Source organism: Gossypium hirsutum, chromosome D09 (assembly GCF_007990345.1).
Source record: "Gossypium hirsutum isolate 1008001.06 chromosome D09, Gossypium_hirsutum_v2.1, whole genome shotgun sequence".
Lineage (NCBI taxonomy): Eukaryota > Viridiplantae > Streptophyta > Magnoliopsida > Malvales > Malvaceae > Gossypium > Gossypium hirsutum.
In genome coordinates this window covers 28,875,800-28,897,417 of record NC_053445.1, presented here as the reverse complement: position 1 = coordinate 28,897,417, position 21,618 = coordinate 28,875,800, and the positions used below count along the sequence as shown (strand labels likewise).

Sequence of the window (21,618 nt, the reverse complement as noted above, 5' to 3'; positions counted from 1 at the left end):
TAATTTATACATATTTTAAGTAAATAAAAAAATACAATTCAACTCTTAATATAAGAATCTTCATGATACTTTTACCTACTATTAGCATAGAAATAAAATTATGTTTCTCGAATGAAAAACAATGATATTGTAACATTTCTTGAAACATGAAACTTATTTTTAACCATAAATGTTTTTAGGGTATTTAGACACTCATAAGTGTTAAGATGTTTTATATTTTAGCATCGTCAAAGAATTTTGAAGCAGCCTCAATACACTATTATAAAATAAACTCATTTGAAGTCTCTATAACCGCAATTTTTTGGAGGATTAATTGTAACCACATAAGAAATAGAAATTGAAGCTATTAAGTTTAGGTGATCTGATATGGCCAGGCCCCGAGCACACTCTTGGACCAGCTCCCTAAGCGTTGCTTGTAAACTCTTGCAAGCTGACTTAGTTCGATTCCAGCTCAATGGAGCTCAATTCAGCTTGATTCTAGCTCATTGAGCTCAATTTTATCTTTTTTATTTAATTTCATTTTAGTTCATTTTAGCTTGCGTCTGTCTTGTTTATGCTGGAATAATTTCATGCGTCTAGCTAAGTAGTTAATTTATTTCAGCTCATAAATAAATTATAATCTGAATTTAATAATTGTAGTGTTTAATGTGTCTTACTTTAATGCATGTTATTAATATGACTTAGCTTAATACTAATTTTTAATATGTCTTGGTTGCTGCTGAAATTAATTTGTGTCTTAGTCATTGTTTGATTTTAATTTGTCTTAGCTTAGACAAATTAATTACATGTTCCAAATTAATTAGTTTAGTTGTTGCTGAATTTAATTGTGTCTGAAACTAATTTAATTTGCTGGATTAAAATGGTGCAGCCACATGCATGGACGGCAATTAAAGAAGGTGTGCTGCTGATAGCCCTTCTCCAAACACCTGTTTGGTCATTACAAAAGCCAAAACTAGCTGCTGATTCTTTTCCCCAAGCTGGCTATCAAGCTCTCCAAAACAGCCTTAAAAGCTTTCACACAAGCTGTCAAGGCCATTCGATTTTGAGTTTTCACACTCAAGGGCTATTCAATTTTGTTGGTTCACATTCAAAGGTTGTTGAGTACTCCAAGCTGCTCATTAAAGTCCAAGACTGTCCAAATATTCAAGGCAGCTCAATTAAAACAAGTTTACCCCCATTGACCGAATTTTATCAAGCCAATTCAGTTCCCAATCACTCCAAATTAATTATAGCTGAATGAAGGCCTCTAGAAGCTGTCCATTGGCGTCTCTCATGCTAGGAAACTTCAAGGAACCTTCAAGGAAGCTTCAAAGGACGTTCTAGGAAGTTGCCAAGAAGTTTCAGCTCATTAAAGCTGAACATTTGCTACCCATTCAGCTCCCTAAGTGTCTATTCGACTAGCTAGATGTTTAGCTATAAATAGTTTGTTTTGTAATCATTTTGGGGTCAAAAAATATACACAATTTAGACAATATACTTTTTATCCTTTTATGGATGTTTATAACATTGTGAGTTTGATTCAACTCTCTTTGTTCTTTTAAGACTCAGCTTGACTTATCTAGCCTAGCTAGTGGCGTCACCCTGTTTCTTTTGAACTTATCACTCCTAAACCGAGTGTGGCGTTCACCCTTATACCTTTGGTTCCTATCTCCTTATAGATAATGGGTCAAGGTTCTATCATCTGCCATCTCAAGTGTTTTTTATAAGTCTCAGGTCAATACTGTATATAGTATTGGTTCATTCTTCAACCTTGAGCCTTTCTATTCCATCCACATTCATCAACTTAAATATGACCTTATTTCTTGTTAGTCAAAACCATATACTTATCATATCTAAAATACTTCAAACCCTTTTTTTAAAGCCTATACTTAGCTAAATTCCATTAAACTCCGAATTGAACGGGACTTCTTCATTTTACGATCGGACAATCTAAATGACTTGAATCATTACTGAGGCGACTTTGTATCATTTAGTATCAGAGCTACTTAAAATCAAGGAGTATAGACGTTCGTTTCATTCTAGGGTAAGTTTCGAAAAAAAAGAAAGAAGTTGTTTTGAAAGTGCTCAATTTGTTCCCGAGCTTCCAAATCCATTTCTGCCCATAATTAACCCCTTACGCCACACTTTCAGCCCTTCTTATTTTTTTTTCTTTCAGCCTTCCCATTACCCAAACATCATCTACCCTTGTTAACCCTTTGAAATCGACCCTTGAGCTTGCTTCTAAGTCTAAATGAGTCTTTTGTGAACTTCGAGAAGAGAATCGAGTGGTAGAAGGCACGAGATTTGTGAGATTATTAGAGTGTAGAAATAGCCAATATATCGAGTGCAAATACGAGTGGAGTGCCATCTAATTTTCTTTTGTGAGTGACTAGTGAGGCTTTGTGGTGACGTTCAAACAATATGTCTTTAAGTTTCGAAAGAAAAGTTGTTGTTATTGGTGGTTGGTCCGATCCATTATACCAAGCATCCAACCAAAGCGGAAGGCGACGCATTCATAGAAATCTAGGCTTTAGAGAGTGTGAACGTGTTGATGGTGATTTGAAATGTAACAAGATAGCCATTCCACCGTTTCAAGGTCGATTCAACCCAAAGGCGTACCTTGAGTTGGAAAAGAAACTAGAATTGATTTTCGAGTGCCACGACTACTCAGAGGGCAAGAAAGTGAAGCTTACGGTGAACGAGTTCTCAGATTATGCCATGATTTGGTGGGATCAATTTACCACGAGTCAGAGACGAAATGAAAAGTGGTTGATATCAACTTGGTCCGAAATGAAAGTTGTGATGCGCAAGTGATTCCTCCCATCTTTCTACTATCGGAAGTGAATTTCTTCAAGCCAAAGGATAAAAATGAGATTATCGAAAGAGACCTATGTGCAAAAGGAACGAAAAGATTCATTTGGAAAAGATTCATGTCTGGATTCCTATTCTTCATGGGATTTAGGTTGGAGAAGAGATAAACGCAAGTTTGAAGCCTTCCAAGGTGATAAACGAGAAAGTAGAAAGATCTCTTCAAGTGCATCAAGGCATTCATCCACGGAGGAACACTTACGAAGAGACGAACATGTCTCGTATGCATCAAAATAATCATCCACGGAGGATCATTCACGAAGATTCGATTGTGACTCATATGTAGGTGTTTTCCCTTCCTTTGAACAAAAAACTTGTAGGGTCTGTTTGATTGGCAGTAAAATGTTTTCCGTAAAATGATTTCTGGAAAATGTTTTACTTTTCTGTAAAATGATTTACTGGAAAATATTTTCTAGTGTTTGATTGAATCTGTGTAAAATATTTTCTGCTGTTTGACAGATTTCCTGAAAATATTTTCCGGAAAAGTTGTTTTTACATATATTAATAAATTTATATACATATTAATAAATTTTTATATTTTAAATTATTTTTACACATATTGCAATGATTTATTTATAAATAAATTTTTTATTAATAAAAGTTTTTTATCTAATTAAATTCCAAATGTTCATCTATTTGTAGATTATACCGATTTGATTTTACTTCTTCATTATTAAAACATTTATTTGTATTTAAATTTTATATTAATTTGATTCTACTTTTATCCAATCTGATTCTTGTGATACATATATTTAACATGGGATTTAAATTAAAATAAAAAATACTGTAATTATTAGAAAATTTCATTTTTTTAAAAACTAGTATATTGTATTAACTCGTACTAAATGATATGTCAAACTTAAATTGCTACATTAATATATATTGGGTAACTAATGCAAGTGTAATATGCAATTAAAAGCTAGAATTTAAATGTTACCAACACAAAAAATAAAGACGAGATAATAAAAATTATTGAAAAAGAAAAGCAAAACAGTAATCCATAGCACAACAAGAAACTAGTTATATTGTTGTTCTCTTTTTTCTATCCAAACCCAAAACAAAACATCAAAACCGCATTTAGTACTACCAAAGTCTTTTATGGTTCCATCTAAGATTTGCAATAAATGAATTTGAAACTACTTAGGACCAATGTCTTTGAGAGCACATATCTGCTCTTCCCCCATTGCAGACATAACAGACACAACCAGGTCTTTCCCCTCAGCAAAACCATCCATGATCTGCAATCACACCAAAACACATGAATGTAAAATTATATAACTACCATCTTCATGATATGTAAATTGGAACCAACATTTTTTTTTTGTTCTAGTATTAGATACACTTGAATTAGTATGCCAAGAGATTAACTTACCTCCTTACATTCTTGTTCCATTTCCTCATACGTCAATGCTAGCTTCTTTACCACATTTTCTTTTGTTTGTTCAATTGTCTGTAAAAGATCACAGAAATAGTAGTTAAAACCATCCACTATAGTTACCATATCTGGACTACAAACAGCAGCGACATACTTTTGCAAAGACTTTCGCTCATGTTTCACATTTTTATCAAAGACAGTTAAGGGCAAAGTAAGCAACCAACTAACCTTACTCAGTAAATCAGAGAGTTTTTTCATCTTGGCCTCCATCAATGCAATATGTTTCAGACTGTTAATGTCTTGTGAAACTGCAGTAGACCCATTTTGTCAAGGTCCTTGTGAGCCTTTTGCAAAATGTTAGCAAATAATTCATTTTTAACTTTTAGGCTGTTAGCAAAATATTTCAAGTACATATCAAATAATTCCGTCAAAAATCTCAAACAATAATGCCTTTGGGGTTCTGGCAAAGTGAAAAGCTTGACATGTAATTGCAATGGATCTTAAAACCCACATTACAGCAATTAAAACAGAAGAGTACTCTGAGGTTACAAATGAATTCCAAATCCAAATTTTCAAATTAATGTTTCCAAACATAGCATAAATGAACACAATCACAGCATAAGAATTTATAGCCAGAACCACATAATATTTTTCATTCTCAAAATAACTAATTACTTTGAAAGTAACCAGCAAGATAAGATGTTTACAGTGACAACATCAGATGATACAATAGCAACATGTTTCTTCATTTTTCACTCTTGAATACAACTTGGTCATGCATTTGCCTAAAAGAAATGGAAAACACACATTTCTAAGCATTGAACTGAAGAGGTTGGAGTTACTACAACAAAAAAATGTCTAGCAATGATGAACATAATCAAAGAGGTACAAGTCGTGTGAGTTAAGATAATGTCTAACAACCCGGTAAAATTATAGCAGCACATATATAAAAGAACAATACAGTTCAGCTAGTACAACATGAGAAAAATGACTATATTTTCCTAAAAGAATATGGGGTTCAATAAGGTTCCCCGCATCATAAGGCCAGGAAATTATAGAAGAAAAAGACAGAAATCGATGAAATATAAACCTCTCATTTGCTTTATTATTATATGAAAAAAAGACAAAAATCGTTCACAAAAGGAGTGTGAGGAAGATTTTCATATTTGTATGCTACAAGGCGATTTTGTGTGAGTTGCTCAGTTGAAACTTTGTTTTCAGCACAATGTGACAAGTCAACATGTATTGTTTTGCTTAGTGATAAATAATATGTTTTTTTTTAAGTAACATCAAGGAATGAGCATGATTTCTTGAAAACCAAGTCCTGCAAACAAGTGAAGCCAGAGAAAAGACCTTATGTAACACCATTAGACCACAGTCCATGCACAAGAAAACCAAACAGTCTAAAAAGAAAGGAAATATTAATAAAGGAACTCAAAACGGACATTGACTTCTCTAAAAAAGGATCTCAGCTCGTCCAATGACTTCTCAAAACTTCCATACATTCTAATGGATAACCTTAGCCACTTCGAAATATGTGCTCTATTCTAATGACTGAGATGATTAATTGGGATAAATTTGTATTCGAATTCGAAGCCATACTCATACAGCCATTCATCTTGAATGAGGCACACCCTTACTCTATTTGCCTATGGTAATAATTTCATAGTGCTAAAATCAAAATGGACAATTCAAGCAAAGCAAATCACTGATACAGAAATCAAAGTTAACATACTGAAAATAAAAAGAAAGAGGACTGTCTATGGTTAATGAAATTAAAATAAGCATCAATTTTATTATGACTAGTGAGGACTTACATGCCATCAATATGACATTCACCATTGGGGAAGGAGCAATTGCAGGTGACAGTACTGTTGTTAATGGCCTCAGGCACATTTGGCGGCGGCGGTGGAGTAAACCAACTTGACTTATTGTTGCAAGGGTTTTCATTGTAATTCCAATCCTTCTTCCCAAGTTCTGTTGCTATCTCACGAAGAGCTCTTACTGCAAACCCAGAAAGAAAAGAACAAATATTTGAGAAGCAATTGGAGGAACTAGTATTGGGTTGGTACAAATTTACAAGCAAATCACAGGATAATTCTAAACACTCAAGTACATACTCAAATGAACCAAACCTGCAATTTACTGTTTGGTTGAGATTAGTTAAGAAACAATGAAAGAAAAGTGGACTGGAACAGAGTAAAGTCTTGGAATATGAAGAGGAAATTTCCAATATCAGCTAGTAAAGAAATACTGTTAATCTTTAACACAACCTGAAGCAAGAAAGAAGTTGCAAAGCTGTGCTAACTTACCTTCATAATCTGGAGGATAGGGCGGCTCCACTTGGGCTTCAACCATCTGTATATAACCAAAATATAACCAAAACATCATCCAGCAAGAAAAGTCGCCCAAATAGGAGGCGAATAGCCCAATAGATAATCTATAATCTTCATCGGCTACTATACTTTCTCTCAATTTGATGACAATCAATATAATTTATTAAAATAAAAATGTTAGAAATCAAAGAACGAGAGAGGAAGAGAGGAAACAAAACAGAATATGCTGAGAAGAGAAGATGAAGAACAGAAGAAGAAAAAGGAATGAAAAACGGAAGAAGAAGAAGAAGGAGCCTTACCTGGATTAAGGAGGAACCGGAAGAGGTCCTTGACCAAACTGATTTGCAATCCAAGGGGAAGGGAAAAGGGAAGGGGAAGGGAAAGGGGAAAAGGTAGAAGAAGGCATCATTTTCCAGAAAATGTCTTACCGAGTTCAAAAGCGTAAGACATTTTCTCCAAATTTGTAATAGGTTTTCCCGTGTTGCGGAATTGGTTTTACAAAAGGAAAATATTTTCCTGCTATCAAACACTGGAAAACGTGTAAAACCAATTCCGGAATTGGTTTTCCCCCTATCAAACACAGCCGTAGTTCTAATTCTTTTGTATTACCTTCATCTTGTAATGAAAAGAAGCGAGAAAAAAAATTAAACGGAAAGAGAGGCAAGAAATGTTGATGCGAGAGAATGAACGAATCCTAAACAAAATTGAGAGAAGAAAAAAAGAGATGAAAGAAAAAGAAATTGAAAAAGAAAAAGAGAGTGAGAGAAAGCAAAACGAGATTGAAAAAGAAAAAGAGTGCGAGAAAGAAAAGCAAATTGAAAAAGAGAGCGAGAATGTAAAACAAACAAGTGACAACGAGTTTTCAAAAATAAAAGAAATTATGGTAAAAGAGAGAGAGAGTTTGAAAATGAGTTTGAAAAAGAAACGAATGAAAAAGATGCAAGTGAGAAAGAAAAGGCGAGGAGTTTTTTTACTAACCAATATGCAAATTGTCCTCGTATTATTTCTTCTTTTTAGGTTTCTAAAGATTCATTTGACAAGCTTCAACTTCATTATCTTCCTGAAGAGAGGCGGTTCAAGTTGTTCAGCAAAGATAAGATCGTAGATCACCTTAGTCCATCAGCGCTTAAAGGTAAGCAAGGTAAGGGTTCTTTGTTATGCGAGTCTCAACAAATTCACTTGCATGTTATTGATCAGAAAGCCGAAAACTTAGTTTTTGAAAGAACTCGTCCCCGTAATTTGGTTGATTGCCATGTTCTGATTGATGAAGATTTTGTTTTACATAGCGGTACGAAGCATTTTCCTATTGATGAGCATGTCGTCGGCAAGATTTTTGATAAAGTAAGAAGAAACTAGCACAAACAAATTTTGATCTTTTGTGACAAAAAGTTGCCATGTAAAACGCCTAGTTTGTTGGTTTGGGATGATAAAATGAAGTCTCTAAATTGTTGTCGAATACCACCTGTTTGTGCAAGTTCGTTCGAATGAGATTTACGATGTATGATTGTTTGAATATGTGCATGCTCAAATTCTCTTTGTTTCACTTGTGTGAATTGTTGGTGATTAAGAAATTCGCGCTGCATTTTGGAACGAGTGAACAATCTCGTGTGTTCAACCCTGGAGTTTGCTATTCTGGTTCACAGTTGAGAGAGAGCCAGCAACCTAAATTTAGTGTGAATAAGTATGTGCACAATGTATGCTTAATTGATGTTTGGCCTTTAATTAAGAAAACAAAACTTGTGCAAGCTGATTATAACTTTAAATTGATCTCTTTTCATTCTATGTTGCCGGTTATCAAATTTTTGATTCATCATGAAAAGGTAAGACCCATAGATGTTTTTGAATCACGATAATTAAAGTTGAATGTAGTTGAGAAAGTTGCTGGTGACATAGTCCTCAAAAGACCTCCATATTTTGTTTTGGTTAACTGCTATTCTCTGTTTGTGGTTGACAATTTTGTTGTAAATGGAGGTCTGAAGCGTTGTTTGCTTGATGTGTTCTGTGTCGAAACATCTATTGAAGACGTCGAGTTAATTCAACATATACAAAATTTGGACGTGTGTGATAGAGATCATTCACATAAAAAGCTTGTTTTGTTTGATTGTGATGGTTATGTGGAGTCTTTAAATTTTTGTACGAAATCCTCTTGTATAAGCTAGCCTTTGCGGAGCAAATGTGGCAGGCTTGACTGTTTGTATGCTCACATCTTCTTTGTTTTGCATATGTGAGTTGTTGATGAAAGAAAAGCCTTTGCTGCTTTTAACAAAGAACGACCAAAATTGTGTGTTTAAACCCAGAGCAAGTCATCTTAAGTTGTTACTAAGAAAAGGTGAGCATCATAATTTCGTTTTAAATAAATGTGTTGAACCTTTTCATCTACTCAGAATTTTATCATTTTGTTCGAAAACAAAAGAAGTGAATTTTGTTGGCTTGCAAAGTCAAATTTGAATCTTTGACTCCGGAGGTTGTTCTAAATTATGGTTTAAAGGATTCGACCATGTATTGCAAGATGATACTATTCAATTGTTACATGTTCTTTCTAAGTTGCCGGTCATGACACTTTCGGGTCAGATTGGAGAGGTAAAAGGAAATATTATTTTTGATCCCGGAGAACATTATTCTCTATCATTGTTCAAAGGATTTGAGTCATGGACTTTTGTTGTCCAAAAGTATAACTCTCGAATGCTCCATGATTTTGGTTTGGTTCCATCAAGGAACAAGGTGGCACTTTGGAAAGGTTCCCTCCAAAAAAGGGAGGGCGTGCAAACAACCTGTTTTGTGTTCAAGGTATGTGTCAATTTCAGGTTATCGGGAGCAACATTGCCAACTTCATCAACCAAGGGGGATGTGATAGTGAAAGATTTTTCGGGAGCAAGTGGCCCGATTTGAGGAAAAATCGCTTTAAAGAGGGAGGGGATGATACGGCCACACCCTGAGCACACTCTTGGACTAGCTCCCTGTTGCTTGCAAACTCTTGCAAGCTGACTTAGTTTGATTCCAGCTCAATGGAGCTCAATTCAGCTCGATTCTAGCTCATTGAGCTCAATTTTATCTTTTTTAATTAATTTTGTTTTAGTTCATTTTAGCTTGCGTCTATCTTGTTTATGCTGGAATAATTTCATGCGTCTAGCTAAGTAGTTAATTTATTTCAGCTCATAAATAAATTATAATATGAATTTAATAATTGTAGTGTTTAATGTGTCTTAGTTTAATGCATGTTATTAATATGTCTTAGCTTAATACCAATTTTTAATGTGTCTTCGCTGCTGCTGAAATTAATTTGTGTCTTAGTCATTGTTTGATTTTAATGTGTCTTAGCTTAGACAAATTAATTACATGTTCCAAATTAATTAGTTTAGTTGTTGCTGAATTTAATTGTGTCTGAAACTAATTTAATTTGCTGGATTAAAATGGTGTAGCCACATGCATGGACGATAATTAAAGAAGGTGTGCTGCTGATAGCCCTTCTTCAAACACCTGTTCGGTCATTGCAAAATCCAAAACCAACTGGTGATTCTTTTCCCCAAGTTGGCTATCAAGCTCTCCAAAGCAGCCTTAAAAGCTTTCACACAAGCTGGAAAATTCCATTCACACTTCAAGGCCATTCAGTTTTGAGTTTTCACACTCAAGGGCTGTTCAATTTCGTTGGTTCACATTCAAAGGCTGTTGAGTACTCCAAGCTGCTCGTTAAAGTCCAAGACTATCCAAATATTCAAGGCAGCTCAATTAAAACAAGTTCACCCTGCATTGACTGAATTTTATCAAGCCAATTCGGCTCCCAATCACTCCAAATTAATTCCAGCTGAATGAAGGCCTTTGGAAGCTGTCCGTTGGCGTCTCTTATGCTAGGAAACTTCAAGGAACCTTCAAAGGACGTTCTAGGAAGTTGCCAAGAAGTTTCAGCTCATTAAAGCTGAACATTTGCTACCCATTGAGCTCCCTAAGTGTCTATTCAACTAGCTAGATGTTTAGCTATAAATAGTTTGTTTTGTAATCATTTTGGGGTTAGACAATATAGAAAATTTAGACAATATACTTTTTATCCTTTTATGGATGTTTATAACATTGTGAGTTTGATTCAACTCTCTTTGTTCTTTTAAGACTCAGCTTGACTTATCTTGCCTAGCTAGTGGCGTCACCCTGTTTATTTTGAACTTATCACTCTTAAACCGAATGTGGCGTTCACCCTTATACCTTTGGTTCCTATCTCTTTATAGATAGTGGGTCAAGGCTCTATCATTTGCTATCTCAAATGTTTTTTATAAGTCTCGGGTCAATACTGTAAATAGTATTGGTTCATTCTTCAACCTTGAGCCTTTCTATTCCATCCACATTCATCGACTTAAATATATCCTTATTTCTTATTAGCCAAAACCATATACTTATCATATCTAAAATACTTCAAACCCCTTTTGTTTAAAGCCTAAACTTAGCCAAATTCCATCTAACTCCAAATTGAACGAGACTTTTTCATTTTACGATCGGACAATCTAAACGACTCGAATCATCACCGAGGCGAGTTCGTACCATGATCAGCCTATGATTATTAATTGCATTAGGTAAAAATTACAATTGATGTGACCTAGAAAGCTAAATGCTAAATTAAAACTTAATTATCAATTAAAAGCTAAATATCGAGAACTAGATACATCTACGCCGTTTATTGATACCATGAAACAATGTATCAATGTACGTCTTTCCAATTTTATTATTTGACTATTTACTTGTAGTGTATTAATATTTAGAATTTTTGTATTGATATTGAATTATAAAAATATTTTAAAATATTTTAAACACCTTAAAACATTTTGGTATTGATTCAAAAAAATTGGATAAGTTAAAATAGATTATAAATATATTTTTGAGTATTTTGCAAGTCTTTTGAATGTATTGAAAATTTTTGATCATTAAATGACTTAGTTAATACAAAGCATCTTAAACGATGTTATATCAAAAGCTTTAGAAATCAAAACTAATACTATTTGTAAGATCCAAGTAAACAACAATATCAACAATGTGACCATTTTTGCAGTAAAAATAAAGAGTTAAGATTTATGAATGCTCAATAATAGAGTGTAAGCCCAATATTATGGAATCCAAGTGTAGAATCTAAACATCTTATTTTCACTTCCAATTTTAATATCAAGTGAAAAAAAAATACTAGAAACTAAAGAGAAAATACTTTGAATTGAAACTTGAGAAAAGGTCTTACAAAATACTTTAAAGAAAATACAAAAGACAACAAAAGAAATGTAAAAGATACTCAAAACTAATGAAATCGTAAGCTAAAATAATAGAAAAATAAAACACAACACTCTATCAACCTTCCCTCTCTTCTAAATAACTAAAAAACAAAATCCCTTTTTATGTTGAAGTATCTAGGTAAGTGATTTTACAAATTGGCCCTCAATGAATCTTTAGTTTTTGCAGAGTTGCGACCTTGCAAAATAAGTGTCTTGACTTTGCATCAAATTTCCTTAGTTTACCCTTTTGAAACCATCTCAAATTTGAGAGAGTGTCACAACCCTTTCTTGACGAATTATCTTCTTGTATAGGCCATATGTGCAGTTCGTGATTCAAGCTTCAGATTAGGTTTTGACTAAGTTATCAGATCTAATGCCTTAAGTGTAGTATATTCATTTTGTAAATTTTTATTTTTCGAATAAATTAATTTAATAAAAATAACCATTAATTGCATTAATATATTTTGTATATTGTCCTTAATGTTTTTGCACAAAAATCAAAATGGAAGCATGTATTGACTCACTAAAAATGCCGAAAACCTTGCTCTTGCTAAAATATCCCCAAATAGGCCTTCTTAACATAAACAGTTCCTTCCTTGGGAGCTCAACGAAATCATTGCCCTTTCCCTTGGCAAGATTTGACCTCTACTTTCCCCTATCTTTTGGTGAACTTTGCTAGTTCAACCTATTAAATCCTTCAATTGATCTTTTCCATCATTTTAATATATGTATAGGACTGTGCTCTAGTGCAGAATTAACTACGCCTGTTTACCTTGTATGGGATCTGCAAATTCCATGGCAAACCAGTGTATGCTTATACTACGAATACCCTTTTATCTAAGGAACCTCTTTTCTTTCCACCATATTTGGGTTGAAACATAACCTTGGCGTCACACATCAATCTCGTGGTCTATATTCCTTGGTCAAACAACTTATTTCTTTATATGACTTATCACTCTAGTCACCCGCGAACTCTACTTTTACCCTTGAATTTCTTCATGAACTGTGGGCTTTCCAATTATAATACATATATCTTTACACCATGGTAGACTTCCCATGTTACGGTCCCAGCTGACCACCCCGTGTTTAGTGTCCCGACAAACTTAGCATGCTGCCATAGCTAAACTATGGTCTTACACAAAATACCTGTGTTTAATGTCCTTATGGACTCAATTGGTTTCCATAGTCTTGCTATGGTCTTACACATCATAATCCTCTTGATTACTATCTCGGCGAACTATCCTGTGTTATGTCCTGGCAGATCATCTATGATGTCATAATATCTTTCAACTATGGTCTTACACCTTGTAATCCCTGTGATTACCGTCCTGGTGAACTATCCTGTGTTTAATGTCCCAGCGAATCATCTATGATGTCATAGTATCTTTCAACTATGGTCTTACACAATATAACCCCATGTTTACTGTCTCGACGGACTACCAAATAATGTCATAACGTCTCTCAACCATAGTCTTAATCCTATTTACCATTTTGGTGTGCTTTCATATGATGCCATATCATCTTTTAGATATGGTCTTACTCATTTTATCATGATTCCATAGCATCTTTCAACTATGGTCTTACTCATTTTGTCATGACGTCATAGCATCTTTCAGCTATGGTTTTACTCATTTTATGCGTATAGTCTCTGATCGGTCCTATAGCCTAGCCATGATATTTTATTTACTTTTCCCATTGCAACCCAACCATTATTCCATTTTACATCCTAAGCTTGATGCTCAAACACCGCAGTGTCCCCTCCGCAAGACTTGGAGCTTCGCTCATCATGGATGCACTCAGTAACACTATATGGCGGTATCTAACATAATCAACCCTTTTTCCCATTCCTAACTTCATCTAACCCATTGGTAATTTCCCTTCCAAATCATGCATACACTAATCATGCATTCCTTTCAGAACATCTTTATGCAATGCACTATAGATAACCATTTAACAATCATCTACTATTACGATCAACATTAACATAGAAAATTTTCAGAGCAATATATAGCAACTAGAAGGCAATGTGCAGAAACTCATCTTATTTTTTTTCCTCCTTAGCTTATCTTTTCCAAACGCCAATCCTCCTTCATCCTGGCAGCTAAACATGACAACCATGTATGAGTTAAGCTAAAGGTGTTTAACTCTTAAGACCCAGATTCCACAATTATCCAGAAACTTTGAGCTTTCTTACTCTACTTTTCTTCAATCCAAAAGTTCAGAGGGATAAGGAAAATTACTAGTTCCCAATCTTTCTACTTCTAGACTTAAATCTGCATGATAGCTGCAATAAGCAGAACTTCCTTCAACTACATTATATTCTTTTTCAAGGCGACTGAAGAAGACGATTCTTAAAGAAAAAGGTTTGGGAAATAATATTGAGAGGAATTTCATTCCCACACACACCTATATATACTCCCTCGGCACGGTCTTAAAGGGTCATTTCCGCTACTCAATCCTAATCATTAAGTCTTCCACCATGGAACTAGCTGGTTATATCCTAACCGAACCAGGGTTATGATACAACTATTCAAATTTTGGCCACTAAAATTTTTGATTTACTCGGTAAGGCCTGATAGTTCGCTAATCCTCTTAATTTATTCATAATTTCCTTAGTTTTGGGCTTAAATAACAATGTTTGTGTTACAGGTATGTAATTAGGTAGAGCTTGGTTACGATACTATCATGGAATTACTTCGTGACTAAATAATTTTATAATTAATAGGCAAAAAGTTGGAACTTAATTATAAATTATTTGAGCCCTAATTATATATGTTCATTCGTCCCCTCCACTAGATAATTGAAACCATAAATAACGGAAAAGCGGTTTGAAGGCTTGACAGGTGATTCCATTCGTCTTGACAGAAGGGAGGTTCATGAGAGTAAGGCATGCGATCTGATGAATTTGGAGAAAGATGGTTGGAACGATCGTAGGATTAGGGAGATCTATGGTGATTTTATGGGGGATCAAATTTGCAAAATCCCCATTCTTCCTAATGGTCCTGAGGATAATCGTATTTGGTTCCATAATCCCCAGGGATCTTACTCTACCAAGTCTGCCTATTCTTGGATGACATTGAAGCATGTGGGTTTTGGCCCCCATCGTATTTTCTGGAAGCTTACGTGGAAGTTGCACACTCTGCCGAAGATCAAAATTTTTTGCTGGCATTTAGGGCACGACATTCTCCCTACGTACGAGAAAATTTCGTGTATCCGGAGGGAGTTCAATAGCTTATGTCCGAGATGTGGTAGGGAAAAGGAGACTCTCATTCATGCGTTGAAAGATTGTCCCAGGGATAGGGCGGTGCTGGAATATGGTGGTTTGAATCATAAGCTTCTCGAGGGCTGCTATAATCGGTGTGTGGACTAGGTTGAGGATGCTGCCCGTGTGTTAGACAAGAAGGCTTTATCCGATTTGATTACGGTTTTATGGAACATCTGGAATAGCAGGAATAGCAAAGTGTTTCGCGAAGTTGAGGAGGAGCCCAAGGGGATCTGGGATAGAGCTGCTTTGTTGATTAGGGATTTCCGTATTTTTAATCTCATGGAGAAGCCTATGATACCTAAACCCGTTGTTGAGAGAAGTTGGCAGAATCCTGAACCTGGGGTGGTAAAAATTAATTTTGACGCTTCTGTTCACGATAAGATGGCGTGTTACGGCCTGGTGGCCAGGGATGCTGCGGTTTCGTTCATGGTGGGCGGGCTGGTGTGGTGAAGAAGGATTTCAGAATTGATTGGGCGGAGATGCTGGCAATGGAAGAAAGTATTTTATTTTCTCGGTCAATGAATTGGAATCATGTGAGATTGGAATCAGATTGCGCTACTTTAGTCAACCGTTTTAATAGCAGGCAGGATAATTTGACGGTGATGGGCCACCGGTTGCGGGAGATCTAGAAGCTTACAATAAATTTTAGTACTTTTGCTTTTAATTGGGCCCCACGCTGTTGTAACAAAGTGGCTGATGCTCTTTGCAAGTGGGCAAAAATTAACAATTGTATAAGGAATTTTAATATGGATTATCCTTCGGATATCAATGATTTTGTGTTAAATGATGCTATTAATTGAAGTTTGACCCTCGGGTCTTTTATCAACAAAAAAAGAAACTAGAAATAATTGTAGGTAAAACCAAATGAATAAAATTGAATGGAAATAATAAAGTTATGGAAATAGGTTGCATTCACAAATGAATGTGTTTTTTCACTAAATATAGAAATGACTTGAGAATTAATTTAAGGTTTTCATATTATTATTTAATTAATTATAATTAAATAATTAAAGTTCAAAAATAAAATTAAATTAATTAGTCATTAATAATCCATTGAATATGGAAATTTAAAATATTTTTTCATAGATTCTGTTACGATAAAATTGTTATGACTTTAATGGAATTAGAATTTGGTTGAGAAAATTATTTAATTGAGACATTGTTGTACTTAGTTTAATTAATTAAATTAAATAATATTTATTTTGGGAAATAGAAAATAAATATTGGATTGAATTAAATTAGAAAATGTTGAGTCAAAAGCCCAATAAGCTCATATAATTGGACCCAATATAGGAGAGATCCAAATCCCCTCATATTACATGTGAGTAGCAACAACCCTAGTGTTATTATCTAGGGTGTGTCATCCCTCTCTCTCCTAGTTAGGCTACGAAAGTGTTTTTTATTAAATAAATATTTTTTGTGTTATGCTTATTCAACCAAGATGATTCTATCTCTCCCTATAAATAGATGGTATTGATAGAACTATTAACACACAAGTTTTATATATTGTTATTCTTCTAGAAAGTGGTAAAATTTTATTTTCTTAGAATAAATTATATTTTTTTAGGAATTACAATTTCTACTGGTTTCTATTGAGAGAATTACTTCCCTACAAAAAGTAACTAAATCGTTTCTTGTTCTATGTTTGGTTCGTGTTGCTTAAGTCCACACTCGGTGAAATTCAAGGTACGAGGATAGCAGAGAATGTCATTCGATTGAAAGTCGATAACGATACAGATCCATCTCGCACAAAGCACATGTACTTTTCGGAAAAAAAAGGTTTATTACAATCGGACCGATTTTCAAATATTTTAAACTTCTGCTAGAATTGAAAATTGTTTTCATTTTTCCAACACAACTACCATCTTTGCTATGGGATCTTTTGCCTAGGAGATGAGTGTAGAGTAGAGAAAATTAAACTTGAATAGTAAAAAGTACTTAAAAAGCAAGAATTTATATACATGTTATGCTATGATTCAAGAATTTCACTTATATGTTTCTTCTGTATATACGCTACCCAAATCTTCCAATTCCAACTATCATCAAATCTTATGCATTTAGTCGTATAAACAGTTGCATTAGATTTGAGGACTTTGTAATTCATCAACTTCTTGATGTTGTTGTCCTTGATTCTTCTAATTAGGACCTCTTTCAATGAAAATAGTTGGTCTTTGATTTTTATTTTATTTTATATGATGTTTCTATAATTTTATTTTATATGATTCATAATTGAAAATCCAAGAAATTATTTTCTCAATTTTATAATTTTTTGAGTCTTTATAATTTTTTATTTTATAATATATATTAAATGTTAGACATTTTTCAAAAAGTTATCATGTGATCAAATAGCTAATATTCTAGATCTGCTATCTCTGATAACTATACCTGAACAAGACTTTGAAGAACTCTCAAGAAGCGTTGTATCAAAGTTTATTTTGATATAAGGATCCTCCGGCGGTTTCCATATTTCAAAACCCACCGGCGATATAGGTAACTTCTTCTGAATCCCCCTTAGTTCCTGTAAATACTGTAAAATCTTATGTGCAATCTGTTGTGTCGATGAAAAAACTCTGTCATGGACCCACCTATTCCTCTCTGACCAGATGAACCATATCACATGTTATCCGACAACAAGTATCCTCCGATGATGCATTGAAAATTCCCTTTAGCCAATCCTGGAAAGATTGTTCCCCTCTCACCCCGTTCCATTTTATATTCAGCAAGTTCCAAACTTCAGTAACAAATGAGCAATCCCGAAAACCATGCTTCAAATCCTCCACATCCTTTACGCACTTTGGGCATATCACTGAGCCAGTCAAATGCATGTTGTATAGATTGTATGAATTAGGAATTAGATTCTTAAAGATTCTCCATACTGTAATTTTAATCTTTGCAAGCAATTTTAGTTTCCATAGCCTTTTGTAGAAAGTCTTGTAACAACTAGTAGCTTCATGATCATGTATTTCATTATGGCCTTATAATAATATGTATCCATTTCAAACTGAATACTCGCTTGAGGAATCAACCTGCTAAACCACCATATACAGATACAGGTGCAGAGCTAAAGGGATACCTAAAATATTTTTTGCCACTTTAGGGACAAAAATGCTGGTAATCTTTCCCACATCCCATTTTCTTTCATAAGGCACAATTAAATCCGAAACAATTCTATACGACGCATTTACACCCGTTTCTTAAATTTTACTTATTACCAAGCCAGAGACCTAAAAATCCTCCCATATATCAATACTTGTACTCGTTCCAACCTGTCATCCCAAACCCTCCAAAAGCAGCCACATCGCAGACCATATGCTCTTCCATGTATAAGATGGGTAAGCTTCAAACCTCGATTTCAAAATATCCGATTTGGGATAATATTTGGCTTTGAATGAATGTGCTAATAATGAACTTTGATCTTTAATTAAACACCAACCTTGTTTAGCTAGCAAAGCAATGTTAAACTGGCTAAGGCTACGAAATCCCATCCCACCAAAGTGTTTCGAAACACACATCTGGGGACATGCATACCAATGAACTCCTCGTTTACCCTCAAAATTTTTGCCACCAAAAAATAAGAAATAATTTGCTCTAACTCTAAACATAATGTACCTGGTAACGGAAAACACGACATCGTTAAAATGGGTATAACTTGTAGTACGCTTTTTATAAAAACTTCTTTCCTCCCATAAGATAGCAGTTTCACACACCAACTATTAATGTGGCTTCTCAGTTTGTCTTTTAACCCCTGAAATGCTCTTTTCTTACTCCTTCCAACCGTATTCGACAATCCTAAGTAGTGTTTAGGATTTATAGAAATACAAAGCCCCAAATATATTAAAATCCCATGGCGAACATCCTCTCCCACATTCACACTAAAATAAATATCAGATTTGTCATAATTCACACACTGCCCTGAGGAGGCTTCATACTCCTTAAGAATCTATTTTAGAATCATAGCCTCACCCACCATAGCTCCCCCAAATAAGATGCAATCATTAACAAATAAAAGATGTGAAATTTCAAGCCCTCCCATACTAATCCTTTCTCTCTTAACTAAACCCCTTTGACTTGCCAAACACATCAGTAAGGAAAGCCCTTCACTACAAATCAAGAACAAATAAGGGCTAAGCAGATCACTTTGACGCAGTTTACGTTCAGGTGATAACTTGTTACCCACTACGTCATTGAGCATTATAGAATACATAATAGTATTGACACAATAATGAATAAAATTCACCCATCTTTCCACAATGCCCATCTTCAAAAGCATCTTTCGTAAAAAATCCCATTCCACCCTATCATATGCCTTACTCACATCAAGTTTTAAGGAAATATGCCCCTTCTTCCTATACCTTTTCTGATTAAAATCCTCCAAAATCTCATAAGTGAGTAAAATATTATGAGTGATTAGTCTTTCGGAACAAAAGCACTTTGCGCTTCATTAAATAACAGCTCAACAGTTTCTGAAAATGGTTCACCACAGTTTTTGAAATAATCTTGTACAAAACCGAACACAAACTTATAAGGCGCAAATTTATCATACAATTTGGGTTTGACGTTTTTTGAATTAATACAATGTGAGTATGATTAATGTCTTCTAATGACTTACCTTTGTGTAACACCTCAAGACAGTAAAAACCAACATCCTGGCCAACGATATGCCAATATGACTGAAAAAATTATAGGAAAGCCATTAGGGCCTGACACCTTTGTAGGTGCCATCTCTTTCAAAGCTACAAAAATCTCTTCTTTTTCATATTGGGCTAACAAACCCTTATTCATTTCCTGAGATACACCCCTTCACCTCATTCAAAATATGATTAGAGTTTCTCGAACCCTACGAGGTAAACAATTCCATAAAATACTCCATAACAATCTTACTTATCTCACCTTCGTCGCTGTGTATTTAACCATCTCCCCGATCCAAAGCTTTTAATCTATTTCTCCTCTTCTTTTGGGATGCCACACGATAAAAAAAGCTCGTATTTTTATCTCCTACTTAAACCAATTCACACATGCCATTTGCTTCTAGTACATCTCTTTCTTTTCTAATTTAAAATTTAAGTCCGCCTTACTATCTAAAAAGTTTAAAATGTTATCCTCGTCCCTTTTTCCCAAATTCAGCTCCTCAATCCTTTCAAAAAGGTGCCTCACCCTTCTCCCCTTATCCCATTTAATTCTGTTCACCCATGTTTGTAGGCCCATCCTAAAAAATTCAAGCCTTTGAGGAACATCCCCCTACTATGATCCTAAAGTCGATGGATTTCAGCCTTGCACGAATCCTCTAATGTCCAAGCTGATTCAAACCGGAACCCAGAATTCCTAGGACGCCTCTCTCCTTTATCCGTACACAACAAAAGAGGACAATATTAGAGAAAAAATGAGGTAAATGACGAACAACAACATTAGGAAAATTTATCCACCATGCTGATTTCGCCACACCCCTATCTAGTTTTTCCCTAATGTTGTTATGTGATAAAATTCCTTGCTCCCATGTAAACCAAGGTCCTTCAAAACCTAAATCCTCCAATTGACAATCTGACAACATTCGCTGAAACTCCTCCATTCTTTTTTCATTACGTAATGCTCCCACTTTCTTTTCATAAGAATAAATGATCTCATTGAAATCCCCACATACTAACCACGACAAGCTTTGATCCTTATCTAAATCCTGAAGAAGGCGCCAAGATTCATTTCGATTCCTCGACTCAGGAGATCCATAAAATCCTGTCATCTTCCACTTATTATCATCATTCGCCCCCCATATAGGCACATCAACATGATTTTTGAGAAACTCCGTAAGTGTACTTCCACCTCAGCTTTCTAACCCAAACAAAGTCCTCCACTCGTACCCTCCACAAGAACGTCAATACCATACACAAAACCCCCTTCTTCGATACACAATTTCCATTTTTCCCAAATCAAACTTTGTCTCCATGAAGAAGGCAACTTGGGGTTTATGAAGCTTCAATATTTGTTGCAGTCTCCTTGTTGCTCGTGGAATCCCCAATCCACAAACATTCCAACACAAGAGCTTCATTGCTTCCGGTCAACCTGTCCCTTGGTGGTCACCAATAAAATTGCTTGGTAAGCCTGTAGACGCTCACCCCTTTTCTCTTCAGAATCTAAGATCTCAAAAAATCTATCAGAAAAAAACATTCATTCTTTGTCATTGTTTTTCCATCCATCTCTCCAATCGGATCATTCTCCAAGTCATGTAACATCGGATCTGAAACCAATCTCGAAGGAGTACTCTCTTCCTATCCAAAACCAACCATCAATTTTTCATCAAGTTTAACCCCCAAAACACGATTTATACTATTGAGTGCATTAGAACCCTCAGTCTCTATACAACTATTCCTTAACCAGACATTTTTAGTTACCGCTGCACGTCGTGCTAGAGGAGCTCGTAAGACATGTCCCATCCCAACTCTAACAAATTCTCATCCACTCGTAGCTGAATCGGGCAAGAACTGTCATTATGACCCAAACACCCATACAAGAAACATAACATAATAAGCTTTTCATATCTAAAACGAGCGTAGGAAAAAA

General features: G+C 34.9%; 1 protein-coding gene across 1 annotated transcript; it reads right to left on the bottom strand.

The window, feature by feature from the left end:
* Positions 1-3,796: 3,796 nt before the first annotated feature.
* LOC107891928 (uncharacterized) lies at positions 3,797-6,988 on the bottom strand. Its single transcript, XM_016816849.2, has 6 exons — positions 6,858-6,988; positions 6,535-6,580; positions 6,040-6,226; positions 4,451-4,530; positions 4,220-4,297; positions 3,797-4,085 (listed from the first exon to the last, which is right to left on the bottom strand). Exons 3-6 carry the CDS (start codon positions 6,170-6,172, stop codon positions 3,984-3,986), a joined length of 393 nt encoding a protein of 130 aa, XP_016672338.1. The 5' UTR covers positions 6,173-6,226; positions 6,535-6,580; positions 6,858-6,988; the 3' UTR covers positions 3,797-3,983.
* Positions 6,989-21,618: the final 14,630 nt, after the last annotated feature.